Here is a 20,717-nt window from a genome sequence, read left to right on the forward strand (position 1 = left end):
TGTGTGTGTGTGTGTGTGTGTGTGTGTGTGTGTGTGTGTGTAGAGATTTTTTACTTTAAGGAATTGGCTCTCACCATTGTGGGAGCAGTTAAGGCCAAAATCTATAGCACCTGCTGGAAACTCAGGCAGGATTTCTAAGGGATAGTCTTGAGGCAGAATTCTTTCTGTTCCAGGAAACCTGTTTTTGTGCTTAAGGCCTTCAACTGGTTAGATGAGGCCCACTGACATTATCAAGGGTAACTTCCTTTACTTAAAGTGGAATGAACACAGCTGTTAATCCCATCTACAGAATATTCTCATGGAAAATCTAAGCTAGTGATTGATCAAACCCTGGGCACCATAGCTTAGGGAAGCTGATGTGTAAAACTTCATGTTCCAAGAACTAATACAATCATAGGTTTGCGGTAGTGGGTAATATCTGGCCAACAATCCAATTAAAGATGTCCAGAGGACTGGTGAGTGGGAATTTGTTTCTGGCTGGAGTTGATATTCCAGGCAGTGGTGTGCCCAGTGGTGAGGGTAGCCTAGCAGAGGACGTCCCCAGGCAATGAGTAGAAACACCAGGGATCAGGAGCCTTTACCTACATGGTTCCTCCCGGTCCATCGGGTTGTGAGTGGGGCTCTCGTATCCTTGGCATTAATCAAGAAATCAAGGCCAGAGCCTAGTTGTACAGCTTGGCCATAGTAATATGATTTGGAGAAAGGTCCTATGTTCCCCCACTTCTTTGGGATGCTGCCTCGGGGCTCAGTTGCAGGAATGGGGTGAGGCAGGTTCAAGACACAGTGCTAGCTGGAAAATCACCCAGGGACTACGGACAGGTAGGAGGACAAGAACCCTTGTCTCAAGAGTTAGAACACCTGGCTTCTAGGCCCCACCGTGTGTCAGTTCCAAGTGTGACTTTAGTTTCCTTACTGTCAAGTTGGAATTCTAATACCTTCCCTCTTCTCAAACAACAGTCCTAAGGACCAGATGAGAAAAGGTACACAAGAAAGCCTTCCAGGACAAGTTACTCAAAGATCACCTGAATGAGGGGAGCCGCCTGGTGTCCCAGAGACAGCACAGGCTCGAAGCACACCATTCCTGGGTGCGATCTCTGCCCTCACACTTACAAGAACAACACGAGGGTACTGGTGTCCTAGGACCACTAGAAGAAAGTACCACAAGCTAGGTGACTTAAAACAATAGAAACGTATAGTCTCCCAGGCAGGGGTGAGCAGTTCAAGATCAAGGTATCAGCAGGGCCATGCTCCCTCTGAAGGCTCTAGGGGAGGATGCCTGCTTGTCACCTCTAGCTCCTGGTGGTTGCTGGCAATCCTTGGTGTTCCTTGGCTTATAGAGACATCCTGCTACTCTGTCTCCAAATTCACACGCTCTTCTCCCCCGGGTCCACATTTTCTTCCTTTTACAAAGACACCCCTCCTTGGCTAAAGGCCTGCTCAAATCCAGTATGACATCATCTCAACTTGATTAGATCTGCAAAGACCCTATTTGCAAATAAGGTCCTGGGGCTTAGGACTTCAAGATGTCTTTTGAGGGGACACAAGTCAACCCATGACCACAGTCAAGATCCTTGCAGGGCTGGAAAGAGCGTCTGGGATGTAAGAGTTGCTCAATGAACGGGAGCTTTCATCATCGTGGAAAAGAGGCGGGGGACATCGCTCTCGCCCTTAATTCACAAGACAGCCACATCAATGACAGCGCCAACAGTGCCCAAATCCTCACACTGCTTTTTGTCTTAGCCTGGGGAGCTTGGGATTTCGATGCTGCCTCTTCTTCTAAACGCCGTGACTTCCTTTTCTAAGCCAGGCAGCGATCATGATGGATGCTGAGGTCCAGCATTGGATAGTGCTCCTCGGAGCTGCTCCAATGGGCTCTGTGACAAGGGAACTCTCCCTCTTACAGAAATGGGCTGCAGTTTCCGATGTCCTAGCAGCCCTGGCTACGTGAGCCCAGGCTGGTACTGTGAATACAGACAATCCTCTTTCTCCAGGGCTGGGATGTGGGGCCAGGGAAGGGGTCAGAAGCTAGAGGGTCTGTTCTTCAGCAGGCACGTGGGATGAGCGCTTGATCCCTTCCCTGTTGGGCAGCCTTGTGGCGCCGGGTAACACCCTGCAGTATTCTAGGTTAGTGTGACTTCAGACACCGAGAATGACTTGAGCATTGGGGAATCTTTATAATAGCTGTGCATTCAGAGTCAGTTTGGATAAAAGGATGAGAGGGAGGCTCTTCTGGTTCAGGCAACTGTGTCCTGGCAACATCGCTAGTATTCCCTTTGTAGCCCTGTTACTCTCCTGATCCTCCCCCACTGGCCAGGGTCCTCCATCAGGTCTGTCCTCACGCCTATTGGTGTGCCTTCCCAAACTCATTTAGACCCTTACTCTACTCACTCTAGGCAACTTAAGCAGAGAAGTCTTTCTCTCTCTCTCTCTCTCTCTCTTTTTTTTTTGAAGGATGTCAAAAAGGGGACAGGCCAGATATAAATGACATCATTTATTCACTAATATAGCTAACCCGGAGAGGATGGAGTCTGCATTCCCTCACCAGACAACGCTCAGAGTGAACAGAGATGCACCTGGGAATCAGCAAAGTCCTTGAAAATGCTGGGATGACTTATCTGGACTGGAGACCCCGTCCCTAGGAGGAAGCAGAGTGACCAACAGGTCCACTCACCGACACACGGCACAACCAGGGTTGAGCGCTCGCTCTCAGCCATCCCTAGTCAGTGAGGCAGAAGCAATTTTTACTGGAAAGCCCACAAGTGTGACTTTTCCATTCTTCCTGTTTGCAAGTCCGCACAGCTGATGCGGAAAAAATAGCCCAGCTCATTTGCATTTAAGTCTTGAAATCTAAATATTTCTGTGAGTCATTCATTATTACCATATAACTCAGTGTTTGCATGCAAATAACTTTAATGACATAAATGCTTATAAAATAAGTCTCTTACCATATGAACTCGGTAAAGAATGCTAATTCCCAGAGTCATGAATGGCTTGGAGAAATCAATCACCTTCTCCCGCTCCGCAGTAATGGTGAGGCCCGCCACGGCCAGGTCCGCTTTCTGAAAGGGACAGACAGATCCCATCAGTGGGGCGGCCCAGGTGAGATGCAGGGACAGAGACTTGTGGCCAGAGGCCGTCCCTACTGGGGAGATGTCACTCTGGTCTGGCTTCTCAGTGTGGGGAGGGACTCTGGGTGGCCTTGAGCCATCTCAGACCCGAACAATCATTCACGAGAGGACACGGTGCTAAAGCTGGAATTCAGGCACACTTGTGGCCAGACGCCTCTAGACACATCAGTAAGTACAAACAGCAGAGGACTGTTCAGGGACCATCTCAAAATGCCCAAGGAGAGGGAGAACGGGCACAGAGGCTACTGGATTCTCAACAGGAAGTCGTTTTAAAATTCAACTTCCTAATTTGCTCAGTCCACAGAACTTGAAGGAGGTGCGAGCCTGAAGAGGAACCGCGGTGGGGGTCTTGGGGGTGCGAGAAAATGGATGTAAGCATGGAAGAGAGACAAGCTAACACCACCAAGCAATCGAGCGGGTAGCCCCACCACCACAGAGCACGTCTTTGTCAGAGCTGGGACTGGACCTTGGCCTCCCAGGGCCCTGGACACTTAAATTGCTGCTCAGGTTACAGTTCAGGCGCCAAAGAAGTAAAAGAAGGTTCTGTGGCCTTCCATGTAAAAGTCACCAGAATTTGTTCTGAAGACATTTCCTTCTGTGCTCTTGGCCCTTGTAGGACACCACAGATGCCCATACCTGATGAGAGTCTGAATTCAACACCATCGGCTTCCTCAGTGTTCCTCTTTGCCAGACAGTTCGTCCTCGTCCCTTATTTAAACCCATCCCCTGGCAAAGCAAACTCACTTCCTCTTGGTCTGCTTCCCCGTGCATGGTGCAAAGGGGAAAAGCCCAGAACCAGCGTTCTGTTCCGGTCCTTCACCAACTCCCTAACCTAGGCCAGTCCCTAGACATCCTTGGCCTTGTCCTTAAACCAAGGATATGAGGTGAAGACCGTGCCAGGACCCTGCCCAGAGATTCTCTAACGGGGATTCTCAACATCTCGTACATCTCGTCTCTGACCACCTGAATCAGAATCCTGTGGGAGGCTGACTAAAATACGAATTCCTGAGTCACACCCCGGGGCCCCCTGGATCAGACGGTGGGTAGGACACAGGCAACTGTATTGGTACCAAGCTGCGCAGCTGATTCTGACATCCACTAATATGGAAGAACCATTTTTTTTAAAAAAGATTTTATTTATTTGACAGACAGAGATCATAAGTAGGCAGAGAGGTAGGCGGGGGTTGGGGGGGGGGGAGCAGACTCCCCGCTGAGCAGAAAGCCCGATGTGGGGCTTGATCCCAGGACCCTGAGATCATGACCTGATCCAAAGGCAGAGGCTAAACCCACTGAGCCCCCCAGGTGCCCCAAAGAACCATGTTTTATAACAGAGGCGTGTATCTCAGACTGGCCTCCACTGGTTTCCATGTCAGCTTAACTCCTTCTTCTAATTCCAGTGGAGCAGCTGATGGAAGAGAGGAAGACAGAAAGGAGGACAAGTGGAGTCCCCAGCAGTCTGAGAACAGGCCAGGCGTCGTCTCTGAATGAGCGCACGCACACACGCGCACAAGTGCACGATTCTTCCTAAATCACTGCAAAGAAAATAGAGAAAGAGACATGCTGGTCCTCATTCCGCACACAAGGGAATTTGCGATTTGCGTACAAGAAGGATAAATCTCTTGGCAAAGGTCAGTCTCTCCCGCATTTCGATCTTGCACCTCCACTCCCGATCCACGTTCCGTCTGCTGGTGCAGCCATGTAATCTGGCAGAGGTTAACGAACTCAGGGCCTTATAAAGGCAGGCCAGGTGCCAAAAAAAGAAACTAGGATGCGGATGTAAGAGATATTTCAATATAAAATGAAATATGTGAATGCTTCATTGTGCTCTTTCTGTATTTCTCCAAGAGAGTGCTAATTACTGCTATCAAATGAATCAACCCTTGAGATTAAAAAACGAAGTTTGATTAGAAGATTGTTAATGCTTTCATTTGGGGGCTCTTTGTGGAGGGCTGCTTGGGTCTTTCAGAACCTCGGCTCCTCCGTGACGGTGGCACTGATGGCAGTTCTGCCCGCTTGAGAGCACAGGTGTAGGCCAACAGATAATCAACGCAGCACAAAGACCCAGCAGGTGCAGCGCCGGGTCTCACACGGGCAGGCTTCTAGCTAGTCGGCAGCCAAGCCCTGCATGAACCTTGGGAGGAGGAGACGAGAGAGTCAGTTGGGTTGGACTGAAAGAACGGAAGAAAAGAGGAGGAAACCAAAATGGATAAAGTGGGCAAAGATAAACACAGCTTTTAGTCCTTTCTCTGGTTATTTAAAAACAGATCCTGTCCTGCCAATTAACTGAACTCAACAACTCTACCCACAGGTTTCTTTTCCTCACCTACAGCTTTCGCCCCCAAAGGGTAAATTTTGTTTTTGTTTTTGTTTTTTAAGATTTTATTTATTTATTCGTCAGAGAGAGAGAGAGAGAGAGAGAGAGCAGGAGCAGGGAGAACTGCAGGAAGAGAGAAAAGCAGGCTCCCCACTAAGCAAGGAGCCCGAGGCAGGACTTGATCCCAGGACCCCGGAATCATGACCTGAGCCGAAAACAGACACTTAACCAACTGAGCCACCCACACATCCCAAAAGGGCAAATGCTGAGTTGGAATTTGGAAATCGGTTCACAAGTTTATAAAAGCTGTCATGATGTCATGGTAAAGCCGTAGAGCCTTTCCCGCGTGCATGCAGAACGGCCACATACCCAAGGGAGAGTGTGTGCCCCAGGCTCGGACAGGGCATCTCCGTCTACTCACAGAGAGACCTTTTCCAAACTGGAGCCAAACAGAACAACCGCCTCATGTGGACACTGCTGATTCCTGGCCACCAGTCGGTCCCTCTTCCCTTTCCTGCCCCCCCCCCCCCGCCCCCGGCAGGAGTAAGTTACAGGAAGGGGAGGCAGGGAAGGAGTGGGATGGAAAAAAGCCGTGGCAAGCTAAAAGAAATGATGGAGATTTTGTGGTGGTGTTTTTTGTTTTATTTTGTTTTGTTTTTATTTAATCAACTCAGTAGAGAATAGTAATTATCTACCTTGGCTTCAACACCCCCCGAAATTTTAGCGACAACCTCTGGGGATCCGGTTATTCCAAAAGATGCGCGTTCATTTTATTTCACCTTAGTTAAAAACACATTATGCTATAAAGCAGTCTTAGATGAGGAGATAATATGCCATGAAACCAGACTAACAAGCCAAGGGGGCTGGGAGTGTACGATGCCAGCAACCTTCGGCGTAGGGGAAGGAGGGAGGGGAGGGCAGGCTGCCTGTCCGCCCCAGCCCTTCTGCATCTCTGGCCACTCGGGGCAGGAGGGCCGTGCTCTTGGGCAGAAAGAGCTGTAGACAGGACATCAGAAGACATGGCCCTGGTTGCAGCCAGGCCACGGCTCACTGTGACCGTGGGCGAGTGACTCCACTTTCTGGGGTGAAGTTTCATCCCGTCAGATGAAAAGGCCCCACCACATGCCCTCTAAACTGTCTTCTCCAGCTCCCAAACCCCACACTCGCATTTCGCTTGCCTCAAACGGGTAGAGCTTACTTCCGCGGGCCCCTGTTTTGCTCAAGAAGATGATGGTGGTCCGCAGAATTGAATGTTCTGGAACAGACGAGGAGAAGGAGCTCTGAGGAAGAAACTCGCAGACTGGTCAGCAAAGACCAGCAGCCGACAGGGACCCCGGGTGGGGACATTTTATTTTAGGGAAAGAAATCCAGAAAGGTCAGGAAGGGACACCCCCATCTGGACAGCAGGTCTGGGAGTGTAGCTCCACAAAGTGGGAAACCAAAAAAAGGTAGGCATCCCCCAGAGCCAGGGGAACCGAAGGAGGGCTGATAAAAGAGAAGTGGCAGAAAGTTCTGTATACATTACGATGTTCCGGTCTTGGGGTGGAGGTGTGTATGTGTGCGCGCACACACAGGGGCATATAAATACATTCCCTCTGAGAGAAAGACCTCTCTCCTCCCCAGTTTTGATTGAAAGTGTTCTTTGAAGAGCTTCATGTTCTGCCACCGAGAGATCCCCCTCTTTTATCTCCTGGATGTTTGCAGAATTTACAAGGGGAGGGCAGGCTGGAGCTGGCCTGGAGGTCACTTTCAAAACAGACTATCCTTTCTCTCATGGAGTTTAAATAGGGGTCATGCAACTGCCCCCATTGCTATCAAAGCCTGGAGGCTCAGTGTGGCTGCCGTGCTTCTCCTGGGAGCTGGGGCCTGGCTGCGAAGAAGGCCGCAAATTCACAGCAGGGCTCCAGGCGGCATCTGCCTGAGCCCTGGCTCCCACCTGGCGCCTCCCTGAGAACACGGCTACCACCGGGAAGGAGTCTGATGGCAGCCCTGGATCCTGGACCGTCTGAAGGGAACAAAGCACTCTTCTGTGTCCTCCTCCTCTTTTAGAGAGCTGCTGCCCCCTTTTGGGCAAAACGCTCTCCCATTCTCTCAGCCAGGGCCCAGCAGCAAGGGTCGACCGCCAGTGGCCTCAGCCCGCCTTCCCCTGCCCGCGCCCCCCCCACCGCCGCCACAGAGTTGAGCTAAGGAGAGGATGGGACAGGGCCGAAGACGCATGCCTCTAGCCACTCAGCCTCTCTGGGACTCATTTTATTGTGCAAGTTAAGAGAGATGGCGGGAGTGCAAGTCTTCTAACCCAAACACCCTGGAGAGCTCTGCCGGGCCTTGGGGGAGCTGTGGAGGCCCCAGGATGAGGGGCTGAGGTTCAGCCTTCAGGATGTGAAGGACCTGTCTGGATTCCATTAGTATGCACCGACTTGCTGTGTGACTTCAGGCAAGTCACTCAACCTCCCTGAGGCTCAGTTTCCTCACATGTAAAGTGGGGATGATAATCGGACCCACTTCCTAGCTTTGCTAAGGAACTGAGTGAGACGACACTCTGTAGACGCGAGCACGGGGCCCAGTGCAAAGAAAGTACCCAGTGCACGTTTGCCACCAGGAGGCCTACAAGAGTCTCTGCAGACAGTATCCCAACCCATGCTGAGCAGGAACGTTCGGGAGGGCAGCCAGGCCTCTTCTAGCTTCGTGTAGGGCAGGGGACCCTGGACATTTGGCCTATCCCGGGACAGACACAGAGCTGTGTTAACACTGGTGTGACTGCCTGTCTCCAAAGATTCACATAAGGACCTTCTTAGGCCTCATCCTGTCCCACTGCTTAGAAAACTCAAGGAAAAAGCTGACACCCAGCTTGGAGACCAAATCCAGTCATTTTCCAAAGTCTCTTCCTTGTTATGTGATTCTCCTCCAGGGACAGCAGATTAAAAGACCTCTCCAGCTTCCTTTAACTTCCATGGTGCTATCTGTGATCAGCTTCCAGATCTTTTCTCTCCGTTTTTTTGTTTGTTTGTTTGTTTGTTTTTGTTTTTGTTTTACAGCACTCTCCCCCTCCCTGCACCCTGACGACCCCAGCCTCCTGCCCCCTGGGGCAGCCGGCCACTCCCCAGCGCCAGCGCTTCCTGCCCCTCTGCAGGCCCCATCTGCATGCACACACTTTATTTCACCTGCCGCTCAGGCCCCACAGTGCCTCGCATTCTTTGCTGTCATTTATTTAACTCTGTAATTGTGTTACTTAACTCTGGAAAGCTCTGGGAGGCTACAGATGGAATGAGAAAATGCTGCACAGAATAAGGTTGTATTGAGCATTCCTGGAAACCTTCATTCCAAGATAATTGTCTCGGGAGATCCCGGTATATGGAGGAGGCTTACGGAATTTGAAGCGAGGCCTGCTTAAGGCTGCGAGAACGGGGCCGGCATAACGCGTAAACACCCAGGCAGGAAGGAGCTCTGAGTCCACCAAGCTTGGCTTGGCAGCGAGGGATCATGTGCATTAGGCTCTGGCTGAGGGTGACATGGGACACTGAGCTCGTCGAGCTCTTGTGAGTGCTATGTTCTGGGTTCCCCCCACCTGAGTGTGGACTCTTGGGGTAGGCAGGGACAATGTGCAGAACTCAGTGCCTCTTCCTCCATCTGCGATGCTCAGTATTCCCTCAGCCCTCTTTTCTGACTCTCCTCCCTGACCCAGGCAGTGGGCAAGGTGCTGAGAGACAGGCATGGCCCCTGACGGCCCCTGACAGTCCACTAGGGAGGCAGACCCATCATCAGACCGTTAGAGTAAATGTTTGTAAAATTATGGCTGTAACAGGTTTTATGAAGGGGTTTAGAAGGCACCACGAGAAGGTAGAACAGAGCATTGACAGAGTCTGGGAGGTCTGGGGGTGGGATGGGGGGCGGGAGGGGCTTTCCCAAGATGAGATGCAGTTGCCTGAGCAGGAGTTACCTGTGAGATGGCCTGAGTTGAGCACTCCCAGGGGAAGGGATAGCATGTGCCAAGGCCCTGAGACAGGAGGAAGCTTGGTGCATTCCAGGGGCTGGAAGAAAGCCAGAGTGGCCGGAGGACATAAGGCTGGGGCGCATGCTGTAAGAGGAGGCTGGAGAGGCAGGCAGAAGAGGCAACACACTGAAGAGGAATCGGATGGACCCTGAGTATTTTAAGCAGTGGATGGCCTACAAGATAAGATTTGTAACACTAAGGCAGCTAACGCCTACAGCCCTTCCTGTGTGTCAGGTAATGGACGGAGCACCTGCTGCATATTATCTCACTTAGCGCTAAGACCCGTATGGGGCAAGCTACTATGATTACCCCATTTTACAGATCAGAAACGTGAGGCTCAGGGAGGTTAAGGAACTTGCCTAAGGTTGCACAGCAAGTAAGTGGCAGAACCAGATTCAAACCTGGGCAGCTGGGCTTCAGAGACTGTGTCCTGAACCCTCAACCAATTCAGTTGGCTCTAGTGAAGAAAAAAGATTCAAGAGAGGCAAGAAAAGACCATCCTCATTTTTCTAAAAAAAAAAATAAAAACTTTCACACCATGACAACCATACCTGTCCTCCCTGTTAGCCAACTATCCACAATCCTGTGAACTCCAGTGACTTCAGCCTCACTTCCCAGCATCCCCTGGGGCCCCAAGCACCTGACTCCAAACACACCTTGCACATCCCAACAGCAGTGGCTCCAACGACCTGTGTCCTCCATCTTGAATGTCCAACCCACAACCACTGGGTCTTCAAGGTCCATTCACAGTTTACTTGCTCTGCAAAAACATCTGTCACCTCCCCAGGAGTAAGGCCTTCCTCTGCTCCATCAGCAAAAGCGATAACACACTGCTTGTACCACTGAGGGGCGTATGCCACGCATTGCCCTGGATCAGAGCAGGGGGCCCAGGGCTCCTCCTCCAACTCTGTACTTCCTAGCTGGCTGTCTGCTCTGCACGCACCTTCTCTGTGCCTCACTTTCTTCTTCTCTAAAGGGGGCAGGACAACAGTTCCCACCTTCACAGAGTCTCTATGGGAATCGAATGAGCATGCCATCTCAAGCCAGGCCTGGCACAGAATAACTCTCTGTAAATGTTTGCCCCTCCTGTTGGTGTGGGCATCTGGGTGCCTGTCTCAGCTCCCGGGACAAGGTCTTTGGAATACTTAACATACGTAGCATTTCATCGTTGCCATTGGCCCTGTTTGACAAGGAAACCAAAGCCCAAAGAGGTTAGTAACCTGCTCAAGTACACAAAGCTAGGACATAAGAAAGCTGGCTTCAGACCCACATGTAGTCTCAGGACTGCGTACCCTTTTTTTTTTTTTAAATATATTTTATTTATTTGAGAGAGACAGAGAGAGAGAAAGGGAGAACACAAAGGGAGATGGAGAAGCAGGCTCCCCGCTGAGCAGAGAGCCTGATGTGGGGCTCGATCCCAGAACCCTGAGATCATGACCTGAGCCAAAGGCAGATGCCCAACCGTTCGAGCCACCCAGTGCCCAGGGCTGTGTACTTTTGATGGTTGCACTGTTCAAGGGGGATTTCCCAAAGTGGGCCCCCAATACGTCCCTAAATGGACAACCAGCACAGCCAACATTGCAGGACACAGGAGGACAGCCCACCAAACGTGGCTTACCCTAGAGGGCCTCCTCGCTGACCACAGAATGAGGCTGAAGTCTGACGCAAGCCTGTACGCAGGAGGGATTTTATCAGTAAGTCAGAATGGTAGAACCAGATTCAGGTCATGATCCAGACGTGGTCAGATACAATCCTCCTCTTCCAGCCTAAAGAAGACTCAATGCCCCACATCCCTAGCAGCAGGCTCCTTGCCCCCCCCCCCCCACGCCCTCCCAGGTCTATGCCCTGGAGCCTCAGGCAGGAGAGGAACCGGCCTGTGCTCTCATGCTGCCCGGGGGAAGGCACAGGGAGGGTGAGGACAGGCCCACCCTGGGCCCAGCGAGAAGAGGCGGGACTGGCTGCATGAAGATCCTTCCAGAATCTCACCGGCCCCCAGTCCTTTCCTGCTGCGCAGTGAGCAGATTAACATCTGCAGCTCAGCCCATTTCAAATTAGATTATCTGCTTACTTCCTGTCTTTGGATCGATTCACCTGCTGGGTGCCTTTCTCCCTCCCCACTCCTCCCCCGCCTAGCGAGAGGCCCAGGGAACCTGCCGTGACTCACAAGGTCACCAGGCAGAGCGGCAGCAGGATCTGAAGGAGATGAGGGAGCTCACTCCCACTCCTGGCTCGAGCTTCTGCGAAAAGTCATCATTTAGGCCTTCCTAATAACAAGCCTGAGAAGTGCGCACATCTGCTCACCAGGGGTGGGAGGCAGGCTGACTTCCCACTCCTCCCGCTGTGCACGGGGTCAAGAATAAACTCGCTCTTGGGGCTCACCGGGCGCCTGCAAAACCGTGTCCTCATCCAGATGCCAGCCCTACCTCTCCTCCCTTCCCAGGATTTGGAAACACAGATGAGGGAACAGAGGAGAGCAGGCAGCTGGTCACCTGTTACACACGTGCATGCATTCACACACCCACACATGCACACACACACCCCAACCCAGCCAGCACCCAGGCCCCAAAGAAGGCCTGCTCCCTGTTCAGAGGGAGGCTCCGATCACAGCTTTCACAAACCAACACAAAACCCACATTTGTGGGATTTCTCTGTGCTCGCTGGGCGGAGTCCCTCCTCCGTAATGCTCAGGAGCAGATGTCCCAGGCACATTAGTGTTCCTGGGGAAGTGGCATGTCATCTTCGGGCCCAAGTGCTCCCCAGTGCTATTACTCCAAGGGGCAGTCTGTTCTCAGGGCTGGATGAATTTCTTTAGAGTTAAATTAAAATCCCTATGAAATATTTAGTTGGTTCGGCTCAGGGCTGCATTACTGGCCTATGTGGGCAGATTTCAGAATCTGGCAGAGTCAGAAGGGGACGGCCATTCGTCCACAGGTGAGGTGGTGTGGTGCGGGGGTCCAAGCAGATGCCGTTCACCTTTGACCTCTTGTCCCAGGCTCCCGTTCACGGGCTGTGGACCCTCCTGTCCTTCGGCGTCACAGAGAGATGGATGTTTAAATCCCAGCCCCCCGCCATCCACCGGCTGAGCCAAATTACCTCAAGTCTGGGCTTCGGTCTCCTGCTCTCTCAAATGGGCAAAATCACTTATGGCTGCTGGAAGGATGAGAGGTAACAACCTATGTAAATGGAGCTCGGGTGTGGTCCTGCCTCTCAGTGTCCCCTCTTCTGACTGTAGCCAGAGGAGGCTTTTGAGAAACGAACGGAGATGGCGCTGTTCTATCCTATACTGACTTCTTCATCGCTTTTGTGCCTGGGGACCCTTCTCGCACTCTGCTGAGGTCTCTCAACCCCTTCTTTAGAAACATTTACAGATGTTTCTCCCATTCGCTGTATTGCCTAACTGTAGGGTGCAGAAAGACGACTGTCAAAATATTTTTCCATTTTTGCGCTACCGGGGCACAGAAGAGCCAGAGGTTGGTCTAAGAGCAACATTACGGTGACACCAGCAATGACAATGGCGCAGGTGTGGTTAAAATACCACGACCATTTGTTGCCCACAGCTGTCATTGAAGGAAATAACATATTTGAGCTTAAGTTTAGCAAAGAAGAGGTGTCAGTTTGTCCCTTCCAAGTTTATGGACTGTGTTAATGCTATTCTCAGGCCCTCGGGTGTGCAAGGACCCCAGGAAAGGAACTTGCACACACTTCTCAGCAAATAGGACAGGCTGACCCCAGAGCAACACAGGGATAAGGCGCTGGCCCCCCGCACAGCCGAAACTCTATGTGTAACATCTGACTCTCCCTGAAACTTAACGATGAATAGCCTACTGGGGACCAGAAGCCTTACGGATAACGAACAGTTGATTAATACCTATTTTGTATGTTGTATGGTATGCTCTGCAGTATTCTTACAATAAAGTCAGCTAGGGAAAAGAAAGTGTCATTTATTAAGAAAATCAAAAGGATAAGAAACAAAACAGAGGAGCATTGAGGAAAGGAGGGAGAAATTTTAAAAGATGGAATCAGAGAGGGAGACAAACCATAAGAAACTCTTTATCATAGGGGGCAAACAGAGGGTTGCTGGGGGGGCTGGGGTAACTGGGTGATGGACGGTGGGGGGACACGTGATATAATGAGCACTGGGCATTATATGCAACTGATGAGTCACTGAATTCTACCTCTGAAACTAATAATACACTGTTAATTAATTGGTTTTAAATAACATAATTTTAAAAAATCATAAGGAAGAGAAAATACATTGTTCTGCACTCTAATACTGTACTGTATTTACAGAGAAACATCGATGTATGAGCAGACCCACGCCATGCGAACCCATGTCGTTAAAGGGCCAAGTGTCATTCTTGACCCCAGACCTCCTGTGCCCTGCTGCCCACTCGCCACCCGTGGGCCATGCTGGCCTTCATCCTGCTCCTCTGACCTCCCAAGTTCATCTGCGTCTTCACATCTCCTCCTTCCTCCGGCGGCGGTATTCTGCCCTGGCCTTGGCTGTGGCTAGGCTGGCTTTGTCCCACTGCTCAGATCTCAGAGCGGCCTTCCCCGTGTACCCATCTAAAGGACCCCCTCCCTGACACTCTCTGTCTTATTATCCTGTGTTATCTTCACAGCAAAAATGATGATGCAAAATTGTCCTCTGTGTTTATTCATTTAGCTGTTTATTGTCTAGAACGCAATCTCCAGGAGGCAGAAGCCTGTACCTCCTTGTATGCACATGTACCCCCAGAGACTTGAACAGGGCCTGGAATCTGGTGGGCTCCCCATAAACATCTGATGCACGAACAGGGGAATCAAAGAAGTAGGAGCTCTGTTCGCACTACTCTCTTACCTTGACTCCGCGCTGGGGGAGCAATTTTGTAGTCGTGTTTTGACTAAGAGAACACACTCCAGGGCCGACCTTGCCACTCACCAGCCACTTATCTTAGGCAAGTTACCTAATCTCTCTGTACCTCAGTTTCCTCATCTGAAGAATGGGGACAGGAATCCTACATATTGCATACGTGCTTTCCAAAGACCAAATGAATTACGGTGTGAAAGCCCTTAGAACAATGCCCAGAACAGGAGATGCTACAGAGGCATAAGCTCTTTTATTTGTGGGCTCCACATTAAAGGATCAACTTCAATTCTGCTAGAAAATACTGTTTCAAAAACATTGGCATAGGTTGTGAGAAAATGCAAAGAAATCCTACAATTGGAAAAACCAACGTGCGTTATGTTCATGACACAGTGTTTGTGTGGTTGGGAAGGGACAAAGAAGGAACAGCAGCGACAGCTGGGTCCAAGCAGGTTGCACCTGTGCCCTGAAGCCCTGAGATGCCCGAGCTTGGCTTGCTCCCTCCATGTCACCGCATCGTCATCCTCACCATCACACGCGACGTTCTGCAGACATGCCAGCAATCACGTGTCAAATAAAGAAAATAGAATCCTATTGAAATGTGTAAGATGACACACTCATTTCTAATACAAACACCCCTCTTTCCCCCGGAATCGAGAAATCCCTCCAGATAGTGAAGGACAGGCGTTGAGAGGCATGGAATGGTCACTAGTAAGTCTGCACCCTCAGGCCCGTCACCCACTCTGGCACAGGGTGAGTACTGGGGCACAGTGCAGGGCCCCACCACAGAGCACAGCTCCCCGGCCCACGTGGGGATCAGTCCTGCAGCCCTGACTTCATAAGCAGAAGGCTTGCACTGACCACACCGGCTCAACATCTATCTGGGACCTCAAGGTTCCAAGTCGACACTGTGGGAGCGGGTCACATAGGCTCAGGCAAGCGGCTTCCGAGGAATCTGACCATACCACTAGCCCACGGGGCCGTCTTGCTTTCGTTTCCTTTCCCACCTGTCGGCCTTGTAATGAAACCCAGTGTCACTCAACCGCCCCGTTATTAGGATGGTTTTTGTGGGATGAAATCAACGACCACCCTTTGTGGGAAGTACTGCTGAACTCCCAGAGGCTTCCCCGCTGTTCCTCACTGCTCCGTGCCAACAACTCCCCTCCACGTCTCTGCCCACACCTCACGATCCTGCTGGACAAGGAGGGAGGTCCCAGCCCTGCCTCACACCAGCCCCCGAACTACCCAACGGCATGAGGAAGGGAGCAACGATGCGACCAATCAGACCCAGAACGCGGGACGCTCCCAGCCTTTCTCTCATCTCTTATCAGTACACGCACAAGTCAAAACCCTTGCAAAGGGCAGAAGGGCATTTTCTCAGGGATTCCTGTAGGTTTTTGAAGAGGCGAGTGAGAGAAGTCACATGAACCTCTGGCCACCCTTCTTGGGTGATGAAGTGTATTTGATCCCCTTCTGAGAGGTGTCCCACTGTGTCCCACGTGGCTTGTGTGCCCACCTATAATCACATCGCCAAGGGGCTTTGCACAGACTGCTTTCAGCCCCACAACACCTGCCAGGTCAGCAGTAGCCAGTTTAGAGACAGAAGAGTAAGGCTCAGCAGAGTCGGGAGGTATTAAATCGGAGATAGGGGAGGCGGGTGGGGGGTGGGGTCACTGGGTGACGGGCATCAAGGAGGGCACGTGATGCGATGAGCACTCGGTATTACATGCAAATGATAAATGATTGAAGACTACAGCTGAAACTAACGAGGTACTCTGTTGGCCAAATCAGTTTAAATAAAAAATTAAAAAGAAAAAAATCAGGGATAATGGCTAACTTTGGGCAGGAAGGGGGCTGTAGAGAGAAGAGGAAGCATGTTGGTGGGGCAGGGACGAGGGTCCTTCTGTGTCCTACTAATGGTGTTATTTCTTGACCTGGAGAGTGATCACATGGGTACCTTCCCTTTGAGATAATTCATCAAGCTGACACTTAAAGATCTCTGTACTTTTCTATATATCTATTTATATCTAAATTTTTTAAAAAGTTCAGTGGTTTGCCCAAGCAGACACGGAGCCTCGTGATGACTCTTTGGGAAAGAAAGGCCCAGAAAACACGCGGTGTGGGGGGTGCTACCACGGTCACAATAACTGTGCCTCAGGCTGGGGATTTCACACACCCCGAGAAAGGTCAGTTTAGGCCCGGCATGTCTACTGCGCATCTCCGTGTAAATATCTGGGTGACTTCTAATTCAAGAAGGGCAGAAAGGAACAGCTGCATGTTTTAATTAGATTTGTATTTGCATCTGGATGCAGAAAAGTCTAGATCCCTCATCTGGTCCAAACAGCTGAACAGACTACAAAACTACAAAACTTCCGAAGGGACCAACTCTTTGCTGAACACCAGGCCACACCCCTAGGTAGCCAGTCCTCCCTGCTGGGATCTGCCATCACCCTCCAGCCCTGGGCAGCCCCCACTCGAGGTGGGTCTTGAAACGCTGTCCGCTGTCCGAGAGCCCTGGGTGTAAGTCTGCTCCTTGATAGCTGTGTGACCTCAGGCAACCCACTTAGCCTCTCTGAATTTGTTTGCTCGTTTCATAGGGTTGTGAGGATTAAATGAGCTAAGGTGCGGGGCCTGATGCAGTCAATGTTCAGTGCTTAGTAAGTGCTCACTGCCATTGTTATGCTGTGGCTGATTCTAGAGTCCAGCCTCCATCCTCTGCCTAGTCCCTTTGAAGCCCCCAGGACGTGGCCTCTGCTGTGGGATGCACCATCCTGCCCGGTGGGGGTTTCCAGAAGGCTGAACCCTTCGACCTGATTTGCTGCAACTGACTCGTCTTCACTTTCGGCCAGGATGACGCCAATGGACACACTGGCTATAGCTCCTGACCCCATCTCATCTCTTTAGGTCTCCTGCCCGCACCCCGCTTTTCACCACTTCCTGGCTGGGGCCCCAGCAAGGACCCCGGCCCACCGTTCCACCACCCTCCAGGTCATGGCAGTCTGCTCCGGGTGTCTCCTGAATTGGGAGAAGGGATCCATTTGGCAAGAGTCGATGGTGTCTATCTGAGCAGTCCAAGTTTACTGACTGGGCCACATGCGGCCGTTTAAAAAAAAAAAAAAATGTAGGCCTTTGTTTTGCTGCCTAGATTGCAAATGTAGAGACAGCCAGAGCAGGAGTTTGTCGCCAAGCAGGGGAGGGAGCCTATCTGAGGGCTGCAGAAGATAAGAAATAATTCCTCAGGTTCTGGAAATGTCTGGAGCAGCCCAGGGCTCGCGGCGGCTTCCATCACTGTCAATGCTGCCATTGGCACGAACCACACCGGCCTGGTTCTCATGCTGACAAATGGTGGGATGTCAGTGGCTCCTGACGAGCTCGAGGATGGCACGAAAAATAGTCTGTGAATAAGCCCCACAGAGCCTATCATGGTGCTGGCCAGGAACTGTGAGATGGGGAGGCCAAGCCACGGCAGTGAGCAAGTTGAACGCCGCAAGACCTTCTGGAGCAAATTCATTTCTGTGAGTGAGGAATGGCCAGAGGACAGAGGGAGCTGTCACTCTAGGAGTCTTTGAAGCAGGCCTCTCTGTTCAGAGGAAGATGAGAGCTGAGCAGGGCCTGCCTGCTGGGGCAGGGCGGGGAGCCCCGGCAGCAGGATCTGATGACTGAGGTCCCGCTAGGGAAGCAAAGCCTGGCGTGTGCTCAGGGCAGCTCTGTGCAGTAATTAAAAGAACATGCTGTGTACCCATCTGAGCTCGGAGCCCGATTCTGCCACTCTGTAGCCACGTGACCTTGGACATGTTTAGCCTCGGAGCCTGTTTGCTGGTCTACACAATGGGGGGTGATGAGACTTTACCTAGTAAAGTTCTTTAAGGAATCAATGAGATAATATTTAGAAAGCAATTATTAGCACTGTCTCTGGTACATAGCAAGGGCTCACCCAACAGGGCCGGGATTATCTTTAGAGCACTTTCCAGCCAAGGGACATGCAGAAGGTCAGCAGAGGGAGGCATGAGGGCTGGAGCACAGCACATGAGTCTCAGGTGAGGGGCACTGAGAAGGCCATAGACAGGTGATCCTCGAGCCTGCTCCGTGATGCTCAGGCCTCTGTCACCCCTCAACACACAGACTCAGGGGACAAAGTCAGCAAGTACAATGGGGACAAGGTTTATGACAAAGGCAGTTAGAAGATAAATGTGTGTGGTTGGGGGGGGTGGCTGAGCAAACACCCAGTTAGGCCAACTGGAGCTGGACAGGTGGACAGTGGTGGAGATGTGACTCGGGGAACAGATCAGGAGACCCTGGGTCCATTTTTAGAGCCAGACAACTAACCCTGGACATTCCCACCTCATGGGGAGAAGACAGAGGAGTGGGGTCGCTGAAGCTCTTCTTTCTCAAGATAATATGGGCGTGCCAAGGGGGGTGGGGTTGGGCGTGGAGGAAGAGGAGGCAGGGATTTACGGGAAGCCTATGCAGGCCTATGCAGCTGCTTGTGAAACGGCAGCCCCAGAGAAGGCATCAACTCCAACAGCCCAACCTACTGAACGCCGCAGTAAACCTAGGCCACTGGTGTGCTTTCCCTAGTACTAGTCCAAGGGGTTGTCTGAAGATCTATAGCTAGTTCTTGGCATTGGGCTGTTCTGTCCAGGCTCTAACTTCTTTGGGGTCAGAGGTTGTAATGGTTCGTTCTTTGCCTTTATAGCATCCCATTCATCTTTCCATCTGTTTGTCTATCCATCCATCAACCTATCCATCCAACCATCTGTCCGCCTACCCATCTATTCATCCGTCCGTCCATCCATCCATCCATCCTGCAATTATTGAGTACTACTATATTCTGGGTCCTATACCATTATGCAGATGATTAAGACAGATGTAATTCCTGATCTCTGAGAACTTCCATTCTAGAGAAGGGAGACACACAAGAATCAAATATTCCCATAATAGGCAAGACGACTTTAGATGATGATGATTTCATGGAAGATAATGCAACAAAATAATGTGGTAGAGTGTGACTAAGAGAAAGGATGGAGGTCCCTTAGGGTGGCAGGAAAGAATGCTTCTCAGAGAAGGTGACACCTGGCTTAGACATGGATAATGAAAGGGAAACAGCATATTGGACTTGGGTAAGACAGGTTTCCAATAGAATAAAGAACAAATGGGGCACCTGGAGGGCTCAGTTGGTTAAGTGTCAGCCTTCGACTCAGGTCATGATCTCCAGGTCCTGGGATCAAGCCCCGCATCACGCTTCCTACTCTGTGGGGAATCTGCTTCTCTCTCTCTCTCTCCCCCTCTGCCCTTCCCCACTGCTCACACTCTCTCTCCCTCTCTCAAATAAATATATATATTAAAAAAAGAAAGAAGAAGAATGAAGAGCAAACGTATGGGCCATGTGGCCCTATGGGCCATCCCATAATAGGGAAGAACCCAGCCCGGGCTGTGTGTACCTCCAGGAGCAGGTGGGCATGCCTGCGTGCATGTGTATGTTGGAGGGATGGGGATGGATGGTGGGGAGGCTGAGGACCTGAGCTGTGAGCCCAGAGAGGAAGCACAAGCACAGCCTCCTGTGCTTGGAGAGATGGGTAATAGATGCCAGCGATAGGAGAGAGAGGGCTCACGCTCCATGAGTGACCACAGAAAGAAGCATGTGTGTCCAAGGGACAAAGACAATGTCAGTAGGGGTACAGCACAGAGAGTGAGAACCAAGTGATGGGGGGAGAGTCAGAGCCCTGTGGGCTCTGGATCAGTCCTTCAGACCCCAGCGGTATTAGTGAAACTGTGGCCGATGCAAGACAGAACATAGGGGAAATGAATATGCTCATTTAACAGGGGAGCAAATGGTGGCCCAGGAAGATTCAGCCACTAATATAAGGTTCAGGGAAAGACCCTGACTTTCAACTCAAGCCCAAGAGGACACGTGGACTTACCAGCCCCTCATCACCTAAAAGAGGTGCCTCCTTCCCCAAGAGATGGCCCAGAGAGCCCCTCCCTCTGGAGGGAATTTCTGCTCCTTGTGCCCCTTTTCCCCACAAAGGCAAGAAAAGAGGGGGTTCAGAACAACAAAGCAGGCCACCACCATTGCATAGAACCTCTGGAAGGCTGCGGGACCTCCCCACTATAGGAGCAGGACTGGGCGGGGGCTGCTTGCTCTGTGTTGATCTGGTAATTTTATACAGTGACCGGGCATGGTGTAGCCAAAGGACACAGCCCAGGCCATCCCATAATAGGGAAGAACCCAGCCCGGGCTGTGTGTACCTCCAGGAGCAGGTGGGCATGCCTGTGTGCATGTGTATGTTGGAGGGATGGGGATGGATGGTGGGGAGGCTGAGGACCTGAGCTGTGAGCCCAGAGAGGAAGCACAAGCACAGCCTCCTGTGCTTGGAGAGATGGGTAATAGATGCCAGCGATAGGAGAGAGAGGGCTCACGCTCCATGAGTGACCACA

At 51.3% G+C, this 20,717-nt stretch overlaps 1 protein-coding gene across 8 annotated transcripts in view; it reads right to left on the bottom strand.

Annotated features, from left to right (window-relative positions):
• The window catches only part of GRIK4 (glutamate ionotropic receptor kainate type subunit 4), a 410,580-nt gene that overhangs the window by 40,025 nt on the left and 349,838 nt on the right, over positions 1 to 20,717 (bottom strand). For all 8 annotated transcript variants that reach the window (XM_059415278.1, XM_059415269.1, XM_059415287.1 and 5 more), the window contains one exon: positions 2,946 to 3,059. In XM_059415278.1, the coding sequence (XP_059271261.1) occupies positions 2,946 to 3,059 (114 nt within the window). The remainder of the gene's footprint in view (positions 1 to 2,945; positions 3,060 to 20,717) is intronic.

The sequence above is a fragment of the Mustela nigripes genome, chromosome 1, assembly GCF_022355385.1.
Source record: "Mustela nigripes isolate SB6536 chromosome 1, MUSNIG.SB6536, whole genome shotgun sequence".
NCBI lineage: Eukaryota > Metazoa > Chordata > Mammalia > Carnivora > Mustelidae > Mustela > Mustela nigripes.